Genomic DNA, 11,190 nt, shown 5'->3' with positions numbered 1-11,190 from the left:
TGTATCAATGAACTTTCAATCAGGTATTTTATTAGTTTTGCTTATTTAAAAATTAATATATCGATAAACTTTCATTTAGATTATTTTATTAGTTTTGTTTAACAAAATATTAAGTATTGATTTGAAGCACATGTGATTTTTATTTTCTAATAGTTTAATGTAATTCTTTTGATCATCATAATATTATATAAAAAATACAAGGATTTTTATATTTCTTTATTTAACATGTTCTATGGGTGAATCAAAATAATAAATTTAGAAAAATTAATATTTTCCAAGAAAAAGAGAATCACGTGAATTTCACGTGGATATTTTATATTTTTTTAACTGAAATTGATGACATAATTTAATATAAAAAAAAACCCAATTAAGAAACAAAATAGGTTGAGAACCTTATCAAGAATTCCCCTGAAATTTGGGATCTTTTCTGTTGTTTTTTATTCTACCTATAATTAGTTTGGCAATGCAGCTGGCACATCCTTACTAAAGATTTTAAGTTTTTTTATTATGTTTTTTAATATTTTATATATTTATATTAAAAATAAATTTAAAAAAAAACATTATTTTAATATATTTCTAAAAAAATTCCTTCAGAAAATAATAATTATTAAATTAATAAACAACTACTTTTGCTTTACAAGTGCCGCCACCCACCAGTCCGCCTTTTCAGTAGTGTACTGCCGCTTTACCAAGCGACGTGACGTCTGAGAGAATGCCCACGAGCGCACTGTCGCAAATTTGAAAAAAAAAATCGGGAAAAAGCCCATGCCTTTTTTCTTACCGATAAAGGCGCAATTTAAAATGGTGCCGTTGTTCTTCGCCTTGAGACGAAACCATAGAAAACTAGCCGTTACTTCCCCTGGCGTCTTTACATTTCATCAAACCCTAATCTGCTTCTCTCATGATTCCCTTACCAAACACTGATTTCTTGCAACCAAACACTGATTTCTTGCAATCAATTCTCAAACAAAACAAAACCCAATTTTCTTGTTTAAAACTCGAAACCCACATTTGATTCTTTTGTTTGAAACAGACCCTAATAGTTTCTTCCCCTCTTATCTCCACGTAGGTTTACAGTGTTTCAGTGGTGAAAGAAAATTATGACATCCAGAACGGTTGCAAAAGACATAATAACTCTCCGTGGTTCTGCAGCGATTGTTAGTGAGTTCTTTGGTATGTGATAGTCTCAAACTCCCCATTTGATTCCTTTCTTGAATTCAATTTGTTAATTTGTTTGTTGGGTCTTTATCAGAATTTTTGGCTAATCTTTTGTGTTTACTCTTTGAACCCCTTTTCAGGATATGCAGCAAACAGGTATATTTTATAGGATTCTGGTTTTTAATTTATTTTATCTTGTTTATTTCTGTTATTTGTATTGTGTGTTTTGAGGTTAATCTTCATTGGTTGATTGGTGTCTAGTATACTTTACAATCGAGGGGTTTATCCGGAAGAGAGTTTTGTCAAAGTGAAGAAGTATGGGCTCCCAATGTTGCTTACTCAAGATGAAGGTGTTAAATCCTTCATTGCTAACCTGAATGCACAATTATCAGGTACCAGAGATCTATCTCTGTACAGGTTTCCCTCTCTTTGTTTTAGCAATGTTAGATTTTTGCTTAGAAAATGTCGATAAGGAAAGCAGATGAATCAGTTTTTCTCATTTCCTAGGGGCAACTCAGAAGTGAAAACCCTTCTTTATTGAAACCTAACGCAAGTAGTTGGCTTCCAATTCTGAATGAAAAATTTTCTACAACTTCTGTCTTCTTTTATTTTGAGTTATTCCTTAGCATCTAACAAAAATTGATGCTCCTGTGAGTATTGTTGTTGATCATTGGTTCTTGAATTCTGCAAAGAATGGCTGGAAGCTGGGAAATTACAGAGGGTTGTTCTGGTGATAATGAGTAAGGCCACGAATGAGGTCCTAGAGAGGTGGAATTTCAGTATTGAGACTGATGCGGAGGTTGTGGAGAAAGGGTATGTTCTTAACTAGAGTCCAATCTCCATTATCACTCTATCATAAACCTTTCTTAAGTCTTAGATGATTGGTTGCATGATTACTGATTTCAGACTTTCAAGGGAAAAGAGTGACAAAGAAATTATGAGAGAGATACAGGCAATCATGCGTCAGATTGCATCAAGCATTACTTACCTGCCATGCCTTGATGAACCTTGTAAGAATTATATGTTCATTCCTGATCAATGTATTGTTTTGTGTTTTGATGATTTCTTGATTACAATCACTGAATTATGCGACTCTTTGTTGCTTTAGGTGTTTTTGATGTGTTAGCGTACACTGATAAAGATGTTACAGTCCCATTCACCTGGATTGAGAGTGACCCAAAACTTATTGCCAATCCACAAATGGTGAAATTACATTCTTTTGATACCAAGGCAAGTTAGGAAATCAAGTTGTTAGTGAAAATATTTCCTTTTTGATAGATAAATGAGAGAATAAATGATAACCAACACTGACTTGGTTGTTGGATGATGCAGATACACAAGGTCGACACTCTTGTTTCGTACAAGAACGATGAGTGGGATGAGCAGTAGAGGTGGCCTATCCCTGTTTATGGATTTCTCCTTCAGTTTGTCACTGTGAATCTTTTATTCACATGTTCTAAAAACATTGCTAAAAATGATTTGTACCTATTGTAAGTGTCCATCTATGCGTGCTTTTGTCGAAGTTGAAACGAAGGATTGCAAATCTAGCTCTTATCTTGCTTCCCTATCTTACTTGTTATGCCAGAATGCACGTTGGTAGAATCTGAATGGATCTTTCCAGGGGTGGTATGCATGTCTCAGCCCCAGAAAAAGGGGGAAACTAGGAATTTTCTGATTTTATAGGAAAACTGGAATTTATGGGAAGACAGGGGGGGTAATATCAACAGCAATCGGGGCTGGGGTATGCATGTCTCAGCACCGGAAAGGGGGGGAAACTAGGAATTTTCTGATTTTATAGGAAAACTGGAATTTATTGGAAGACAGGGGGGGTAATATCAACAGCAATCGGGGCTGGGGTATGCATGTCTCAGCACCAGAAAAAGGGGGAAACTAGGAATTTTCTGATTTTATAGGGAAACTGGAATTTAACGGGAGGGGGGGTAATATCAACAGCAATCGGGGCTGGGGTATGAATGTCTCGGCCCCAGAAAAAGGAGGAAACTAGGAATTTTCTGATTTTATAGGGAAACTGGAATTTACTGGGGTAATTTCTACAGCAATCGGGGCTGGGGTTTTTTTACTCGATTTGCGTTGTAAGAGTTTTCAACTAGACTGGATCAACAGTCTACCCAAGTGATAAATGAAATTACTTTGTTGCCAATGAAAACACAAATTTACAAAACACTGCATTATCATTAAGAAAAAACTTGATCTTGTCCTCTTACCATTCAACAAAATTACAGCATGCTGTACAATTGTGATACAATTACACCGATGTGGCATTGTGATCAAATGAAGTAGCGTGATAACAGTGACTTTATAGAGGTGATATGAGCAATTAGGATAAATAGCAGATATGAGTTGTAGCATATGCTTCAACTTACACCACGGTATATAGCATCATGCCGAAGATCATCCATGCTATCAATGTTTCTATAACCATCGAACTCCCTTAGACATGTCCAGCCCCGCCGAGATAGAAAATCACGGTAGTCATCTTCAGTATAGAAAATTTTCTCTTCAGTATGCACCGGAATGTGGTCTGACTCGTCATACAGGCAAACTTTGATTGCTAGTCCTGAAATAGATGATTTACATTAGTGTTTAACAATAATTCCACAATTTTCATTCTGAATGTCCGTGAATAGGATTGAAATGGTGAAGGTCATTAAATAATGCTGCAATTGATTTTGCCTATTGGTTGCTGCTATGTTTGGTATATAAATACTTGAAATAACTTTACAATAAAAAAAAAAAAACTGAACAATTATGGTTGATATGGATTGTTTTTCCCTTTAGACACTCCATGATTAAACATGTCTTTGAAAAACAAGATTATTCATGGAATTTGACAACATTGAAGCCTACAAAGGATATCATACAGATTTAACAATCCATCAGCAGGCACTTAAACATAGAGCACAGGCTTTATAAGAATAGGACAGCATAGATGCTAAATTACCTTCATCGAGGTGAAGAGTGTAATTCCCTGGAGGCATGTCCCTGTCAAGACTACGAATTATCTGGTCTTCATCCTCCAACCAGAATGCTCGCTTACTTCTTAATCTGAAAGCAGACTTGATAGCCTCCTTGATGGCATCTGCAGTGCCATCAACACCAATCCTTCTTGTGTAGTCCCCATACTTGACTGATATCACCCTCCCACCATATGATTGATTCTCAGCACCTGCCAATAGAGAGAGAATATAAAAGTCAACATAAGATCTCATCATCTCAATCAAAACAGTTGAAAGACAGGCTCAGAATCACAAGGCTTGAAGAAATTCATCTGGCCAAGTTGTTAAGAAAAAAATTACATCTTGAGCGGAAATAAGTTAACAAATAAATTTCAATTTAAAAAGCTTTACCATTCCCGGGGGTCTCCCTCCAATTCCAAGGAGGAACTCCACTTGCTGCAACTGCATCAGCTGCAGTGATGGCAAGAGGATGTCCATCATGATCCAGACGTCTTTCCAGATTGAGTGTTGGCCTGGGACTGGCTGCATAATGAGGAATTCAAATGAGAGAAAGGCGAATCTGTTTTAGAGAATTGATAAGAAAAGGAAAGTAGAATGATAATAATAGACGAGTAGAATGATGAAGTGGCCAACTGAACTTGGAAGAGTGCATGAGAAAACAAACCTATTATTGCCACAAAAATACTCAGTAACTTGTTCATTTCACAAGGAGATCGAGAACACATATAAAGGCTATAAAAAATTTATGTCAATTTTCCAAGGGCTGATCTACTAAAGGAACCCAGGTTTTATCTACCCTCTTTGGTGAATACAAGAGTGTATAGATACAATTCTGTTCTAGCGAATGCAAAATGGCACTGCATTGAACCATAGCAAATACAAACAATATAAAGGATTGGCAACGGACATTAGCATTGTATTCTCATTGACCAAGGAGCTTATCTACACTAATATGTTTTCTGGGCCATCTAAACTCAACAACCACGCACTACTTTCTACAGCCAGACCATGGTCTGCTTCACAAGTTCTTCTTTTTCTTTGATAAAAAGCTTGATTTATAACATGCAAGTACACCATTTAGAAAAGGAAAACTGCAGAAAACATCAAATGGAAGAAGTTGCATGAACATCATATCACAAAGGGCACAAGCCCTGATAAAGGACCTTCAATTAAACAATCAATAAACCAAAAGCCTGCCATATTCAACATACAATATCACTTTCAGCATTCATAGGTTGCTCTCTTCACTACCTCTTCTAAGTATTTCAATTAGAAGCTTGTTCACTGTGAGGTAATTTTTATTTTATTTTATCAATTTTGTGAACTGTTTGAAAGTTCTTTATTTACCATTGCATGTTTTGCAGTGCATTTTTCACGTTTGCACTTTACTCTTATTCCTATCTTTTCTCTTAAAATGAGAACAGCATTGCACTTACAAATTTTTTCATGATAATATCCATGAACTGTTATTTATTTATTTTTTTCATCTTCCACTACACCCTTCAAAATGCATTACTAAAGTTACACATCAGTAGGATCTCTTTAAATTTTCTCGAAATGGACTACCATTGCTAAAATTATGAGTATAATTTATGGGTTCCAGGGATGAGTAAAATAGTGATTGCAGCTGCAAGTCATTCAAGATTGTTTGCAGGCTAGGTGGAAACTTCAAGGCTAAATATGAAAAATGGAGAAAGAACTTATTTTGGGTATGATTGCAGGTTCCCAATTCTATGTTCAAATTTGGCAAAGTGATGTAGGATCTGAAGAAACCTTGTAACACACTAGTGGCTTAGAATACTACATGGAAGAAGGCACCTTCCTGATGCCCCTTCTGAGAAAGCTCTTGTGGTGTTGCTGTTGATGGAAAGCAGGACCACATATGAAATGATCTTGATTCCTAAGGACAAGAGAATTTTTTTAAGTGCCTAGCAAAAAGATTTGTGAGATTAGGCAAAGAACATCAAAAGCCCGGGATTTGCTATTAGGCAAAGAAATAAGACAGTTCCCGCAATGACTTCTGGAGAAAGTATATCTAGTCAATGCAGGATATGTTTCTCAAAGCTTTGATTCAGAACAAGATGAACAATGATGATGTTTCACTACCAAGAGGATGAGATTTGCCTGCATTGTTATATAAAATAATAAGATAAACAATAGAGTTTTCGTGTAGGTTTCAGCTTCCTTCAAAAGCCTTTTTGGGAAAAATACTTTTCAGTCGAGGCTTTCCAGTCTTCTGAAGATGTACACTTACAGTTTTTATCTTCATGTGAGTTGACGGCACAAAAGGAAGAGGCTGTATCTAACTGCTCCCTGGCTGCTGTACTGCCAGGATCTAGTTTTCTGCTTATAAGTTGATCAAGCACATTGTAAAAGATAGTTTTGATTGGTTTTTCTATACATGAACACATTTGACCTCTGGAATTGTGCCTACAATAATGTTGCAATCAAAAGGGTAGCGTGATGATTTGTTGACCTTATAGACCATGTCTTTTCTTTGCTTAAGTTTGATTATGACAAAAGCTACTTAATACACCTCTATTAACACCCCCCCCCCCCCAACCCCAAGGTTTGTGCTTTCCACAAACATGTAAATGGTAGCAAATAAACATGCAAAAAGATCACTACAATGCTTAGATCAGTAACAGTGATATACCTTCCACGGGTCCAAATGATATGCTTGTATCTTCAAAGCCTGCATAAGCCATACAGATGTTATGATGAATGCCCAATCACAATGACACAGCCATCATTAAGTTAAGTTCTGTATGAGTTGTAAAGTATGGATCAGGTATCTTGATGGCAGTTGGAACTAGAAATACCATATGGCGTTAAATTTATCAGAAGGAAGTGGTTAGTAAAATAAAGTACACTACCAAAAATTAAGATAACGCACACACATGCGGGAAGTATTTTCACTGAATGTGGCACTCTGGCAACCTTCAGTAGCTAGAAGCCAAGTATGTGGTTAAGAAAAGGCTAAATATACAGTTGCATCCACAGGTCCCAGCTAAGATAAACAAATAGGAGAAAGGAAAGACACCTAATAGCTAAACACCCATTACCTATTCCCCCAGAAAAAAAAAAATCAGAAATAAAATTATCAAGCACGACAAGCTTCAGAATAAAGCGAGCATGCGACTCCCTAACATACTGCATATGAATCCTCAGAAATCTAGTTTTTGTATGACATTATGTAGTTCAGATGTCATTGAAAATAAAAGCAGAAACGATTACCAGATACAGGTTTTGAATCAAAATCTAATAATCATCAAAACATGCATTCGTAAATATGAACTCCTGCTCAGATATAAGCACATGAAGTCAGAGAGCATGGCAATAATGCACAACCACAGTTCCTGAATCATTTGTTTAACTTTTTAGATTAAAATCCACCATGTGGAGTACAATGGAGAAAAATCCCTTCAAAAGATATGGAAACAAGAAACACCGGCTAAAGCATCACAGAACCACAAGCATCAATATAGTCAAGAAGCTCCTATTATCTCACAGGCTCAACAGCCCCTAGTCATTACATCACCAGTCTCAGTTTCGGTAATAAAACAGGCCAAATCTGGGAAGCTTACAGAGTGAACAGTGCTACACTTTCTATTAAGATCCAAGAGTCTCGCAGCTTCTATAATTATTACAGATAATTGGTTCATGTCAGTTCCACATACCTCAGTTTCAAGTCAAACATGGATTCACTAGAACAGCCTAAGTTAAAAGTACCAATTTTTCTAGTTTCTCATATTATAAGCCAAAATAGTTTTTCCTAATGCCAACCATAAACCCATAATTATGTTTTGATAACCCTAACCACTATCCAGAATCTCCAGCAACCTAGCAAACACAAAAATGCCACCTACCCTAGCCCTCTCAAAATATACACCGTAAATCCCTTCCACCATCCAGAGATTCAAAACCATGAAACATTCATTTTAACATGCCCCAAAGACTTAGACTAATTCCTAGGTAACATTTTGCCGCGTTCTTTTTGCTAGCTCTGTCCTACATCACGTGGTAGTCTAATTTCAAGAAAGCAAAAATATAAATTTCAAGAAGAAAATTTCAAAGCAACACAAACAACTCTATTTTAAGAAGAAAAAAAATTATATATATCTCATGACCAATCACCTGAAAATAGAAATGCTCGGAATCAAAACTATTCAGTTGCTGTGGTCTTAGTTTGCATCATAGCAAGAGAAATCCAACACCCAAAGAAACAACCCAATTACAGTTAGCAACAAAATTAGCAAAAAAAAAACAAGACTCGATATACCTTTATCAGCAAATTGCATGTAAGAATCAACTTTAGAAGGAATGGGACTCTTATACTGAGGATTCTTATTCCTTTCTCTCAAAATCTCATCAATCTCCTTATAATACGACATTTTAGCAGACCCACTTCCCCTATCTTGATGCTTAGCCTTCTTGAACTCTTTCAACAAGTTCCTCCACTTGTCAGTACACATAGTCGGCGATCGATCGAACCCTTTCTCCCTCATTTTAGCCGAAATTTGCTCCCACAGATGCTTGTTTGACTTGGAAGTATTGAAGAGACCATCCATTTCTCTCCGAAGCCCAATCAAACTCCGCGTTTCGTCTTGAACCCACGTCTCTGCTCGCTTCTTGGGTGCTTTGACTTCGTGGTTATCGTCGCCGCTACTGTCGCCGAGAATCATCTGGTGTGGGTTAGTATTGGTGGTGGTGGGAAGATGGTGAGGTGGCAAATCACCATTGGAAGAGACAACTTCGATAATCATGTTGTCTCTTGAAGAGGGTGTCTCTTCTTCTTTGTAGAAATCTAGAGGACGAGGCTTATCTGATGAGTACATGTAGGTATTTGAGTATGTTTGTTTTAGCTGGTAAGTTTTGAGGTCTGAAAAAAAGGATTGTTTGTGTATTTTGTCAGTGTTATAAAAAATATATTAAAATATTGTTTTTTTATTTTTTAAAATTAATTTTTAATAGCAGTAAACAATAAGAAAAACATAAAAAAAAATTAAACAAAAATAAATAAATTTATATCAATCTCGATTTAACCCACAATGCCTCTAAATTTATGATTTTAAAAAAATTATTTTTAATTATGATTAACTAAAATAAAATATATATTTTATTAAAATTATGATTTGTTTGATTCAGAACATGTTATTATTTATTTAGTTAAAATTATAATTGAAATTATAATTACACATAAAATAGCATAAATTTATTCCATATATAATATTCAACATTTTAATACCTTGCAAGAGTAACAAAAAGAATATAAAAATATTTATCTTTATCCAATCAAATTTAATGCAATTTTATCACAAATATAATTTATATGAGAAGACTTATATTTGTAAATGTAAAACCATAGCACCAAAAATATCTTGAGAAACAAAATCTGGATGGTAATTAAACTTGTAAATGCCATATCTCGTTCTGACTTCTTTTTATATAATTATATTATATAGTCATTGACGTAACAACAATTTAAACATATATCTTGTATAAAAATATTGACATGTTCTATAAAATTTTTCATTTTTTTTCTTATATTTCTGCAAAATTCTCCATTTTTTTTCTTACACTTCAACAATTCATTCTATTACACATTATATCGAAAAATGAACCCAATTGAATAACTCCTCACGACTTTATGGGTGACCTCAACGATAAAATTCTAGAAGATGATATCTCTTACCTTTATATAGACAAAGAAAATCATAGTCATTTGGATAATCAGAGTTAACAACTTGATGCTTTCTTGAAATAATAGAAAAAAAACAAATTTTATAAGTAATCCCAATCACGCAACACCAAATATTTGTAATGAAATTTATTAACATTTACATTGTTCAATCATCAATATCTTCCGGTAGCTTTAAAAATTTGATATTAGGATTATCGATAGCCTCAAAAAAAATTCTTGTATCGTTTGCGCTTCTTTCCCATTCAACCTAGACAAATATAAACTGTATGTTAAAGCCATATTTTGCCATTATATTTTGCCTCAATACACCTTTTATGTCATTAAATGGTATTTGATTTTTCTATGATAAACAAGCACGTATTCCATCAATAGCTCCAATACAATTCTATATAAAAAACACGCAAGAAAACAATAATTTCAAATGTAGTCACCAAAAAAATTCTTGTGTAATTGACATAATTATTAAGTCATTAACCAACATTAATGTTACCTTAAAATGTGACATATATCTTAGATTCATTATAATTTCTCTTGATGTTGTCAAAAATTTTAAATCTTTTATTTTGTTTACTTCCACTACTAAGGAGCACACGAACTTGAAAAAATTCATTGAAATATATACTAATAGTTTCATCAAAATATTAAAATTTCTCCTGAACTTTTCTATTTAAAGCATATAATGCTAAAGTATAAACAAACATGTTGACCTTCCCAATAATATTCATCGTCTTTGATGGTTTTAATCCATATTGGGTTTCTAAATCAAAGCACAAACTCCAAAACATAGTTGCATCCATCCTAAATATATTTACACAACATGTTTGATGTCCATTTAAAAATTCATTCAATCATTGCATTCTTGTGTTAAAAGACATCATACATCGTTTCTTAAAAATATAATTATTATAATACATAGTAAGTGCTCCAGTTGTGCATAATACTAGATTACAAAGATTAAACTATCTCAACCAACAAATCTCCTTCCTTATCATCATCATATTTATTATTATCATTATCATCATCATTTGTATTTCTATCATCACTAGCACCACTACTACAACTGAAACCGTTATCACTATTTCTACCATAATAACCATATGAGACATATTGAACAACATTATTCATGATATTTTCATAATCCTTATAAAAAAAATTATTAAACTAATTCGCGTCCATATCTATAATGTGAAAGAAATATTTCAATTGAATAAACACATAATATTTGTTATATAGAGATATAGGTATTACAACCTTTATACACATATTTCAATAAACTAAAGAACTATTACAATAAATTTAAATTGCATTTAATTTAATAATCACACATTAAATTGATTTGCAATTGGATGT

General features: G+C 33.9%; 2 protein-coding genes across 2 annotated transcripts; one reads left to right on the top strand and one right to left on the bottom strand.

The window, feature by feature from the left end:
• The first annotated feature begins 774 nt into the window (after positions 1-774).
• LOC105119412 (mitotic spindle checkpoint protein MAD2-like) lies at positions 775-2,772 on the top strand. Its single transcript, XM_011017550.1, has 7 exons — positions 775-1,173; positions 1,299-1,314; positions 1,420-1,550; positions 1,851-1,971; positions 2,065-2,168; positions 2,267-2,388; positions 2,491-2,772. Exons 1-7 carry the CDS (start codon positions 1,101-1,103, stop codon positions 2,545-2,547), a joined length of 624 nt encoding a protein of 207 aa, XP_011015852.1. The 5' UTR covers positions 775-1,100; the 3' UTR covers positions 2,548-2,772.
• A 486-nt stretch (positions 2,773-3,258) lies between these two features.
• LOC105119410 (trihelix transcription factor GT-1-like) lies at positions 3,259-9,022 on the bottom strand. Its single transcript, XM_011017549.1, has 5 exons — positions 8,419-9,022; positions 6,793-6,831; positions 4,527-4,658; positions 4,121-4,345; positions 3,259-3,736 (listed from the first exon to the last, which is right to left on the bottom strand). The coding sequence occupies exons 1-5, from the start codon at positions 8,972-8,974 to the stop codon at positions 3,534-3,536; spliced, it is 1,155 nt and encodes a 384-aa protein (XP_011015851.1). The 5' UTR covers positions 8,975-9,022; the 3' UTR covers positions 3,259-3,533.
• Positions 9,023-11,190: the final 2,168 nt, after the last annotated feature.

The sequence above is a fragment of the Populus euphratica genome, unplaced genomic scaffold (assembly GCF_000495115.2).
Source record: "Populus euphratica unplaced genomic scaffold, PopEup_1.0 scaffold2893.1, whole genome shotgun sequence".
NCBI lineage: Eukaryota > Viridiplantae > Streptophyta > Magnoliopsida > Malpighiales > Salicaceae > Populus > Populus euphratica.
Note: the sequence above shows the minus strand (reverse complement) of the source record. Positions and strands in the feature narration are given on the sequence as shown.

Bases quoted from the DNA above. Each gene is read 5' to 3' on its own strand.
- LOC105119412 (XM_011017550.1), top strand. From the start codon at position 1,101: ATGACATCCAGAACGGTTGCAAAAGACATAATAACTCTCCGTGGTTCT. The intron at 1,972-2,064 runs GTATGTTCTTAA...TACTGATTTCAG, and splicing joins GCGGAGGTTGTGGAGAAAGG to ACTTTCAAGGGAAAAGAGTG. The intron at 2,389-2,490 runs GCAAGTTAGGAA...TGGATGATGCAG, and splicing joins TACATTCTTTTGATACCAAG to ATACACAAGGTCGACACTCT.
- LOC105119410 (XM_011017549.1), bottom strand. From the start codon at position 8,974: ATGTACTCATCAGATAAGCCTCGTCCTCTAGATTTCTACAAAGAAGAA. The intron at 4,659-6,792 runs GTATATCACTGT...CTCATTATGCAG, and splicing joins ATCATTTGGACCCGTGGAAG to CCAGTCCCAGGCCAACACTC. The intron at 3,737-4,120 runs GTAATTTAGCAT...CATCTATTTCAG, and splicing joins CACTCTTCACCTCGATGAAG to GACTAGCAATCAAAGTTTGC.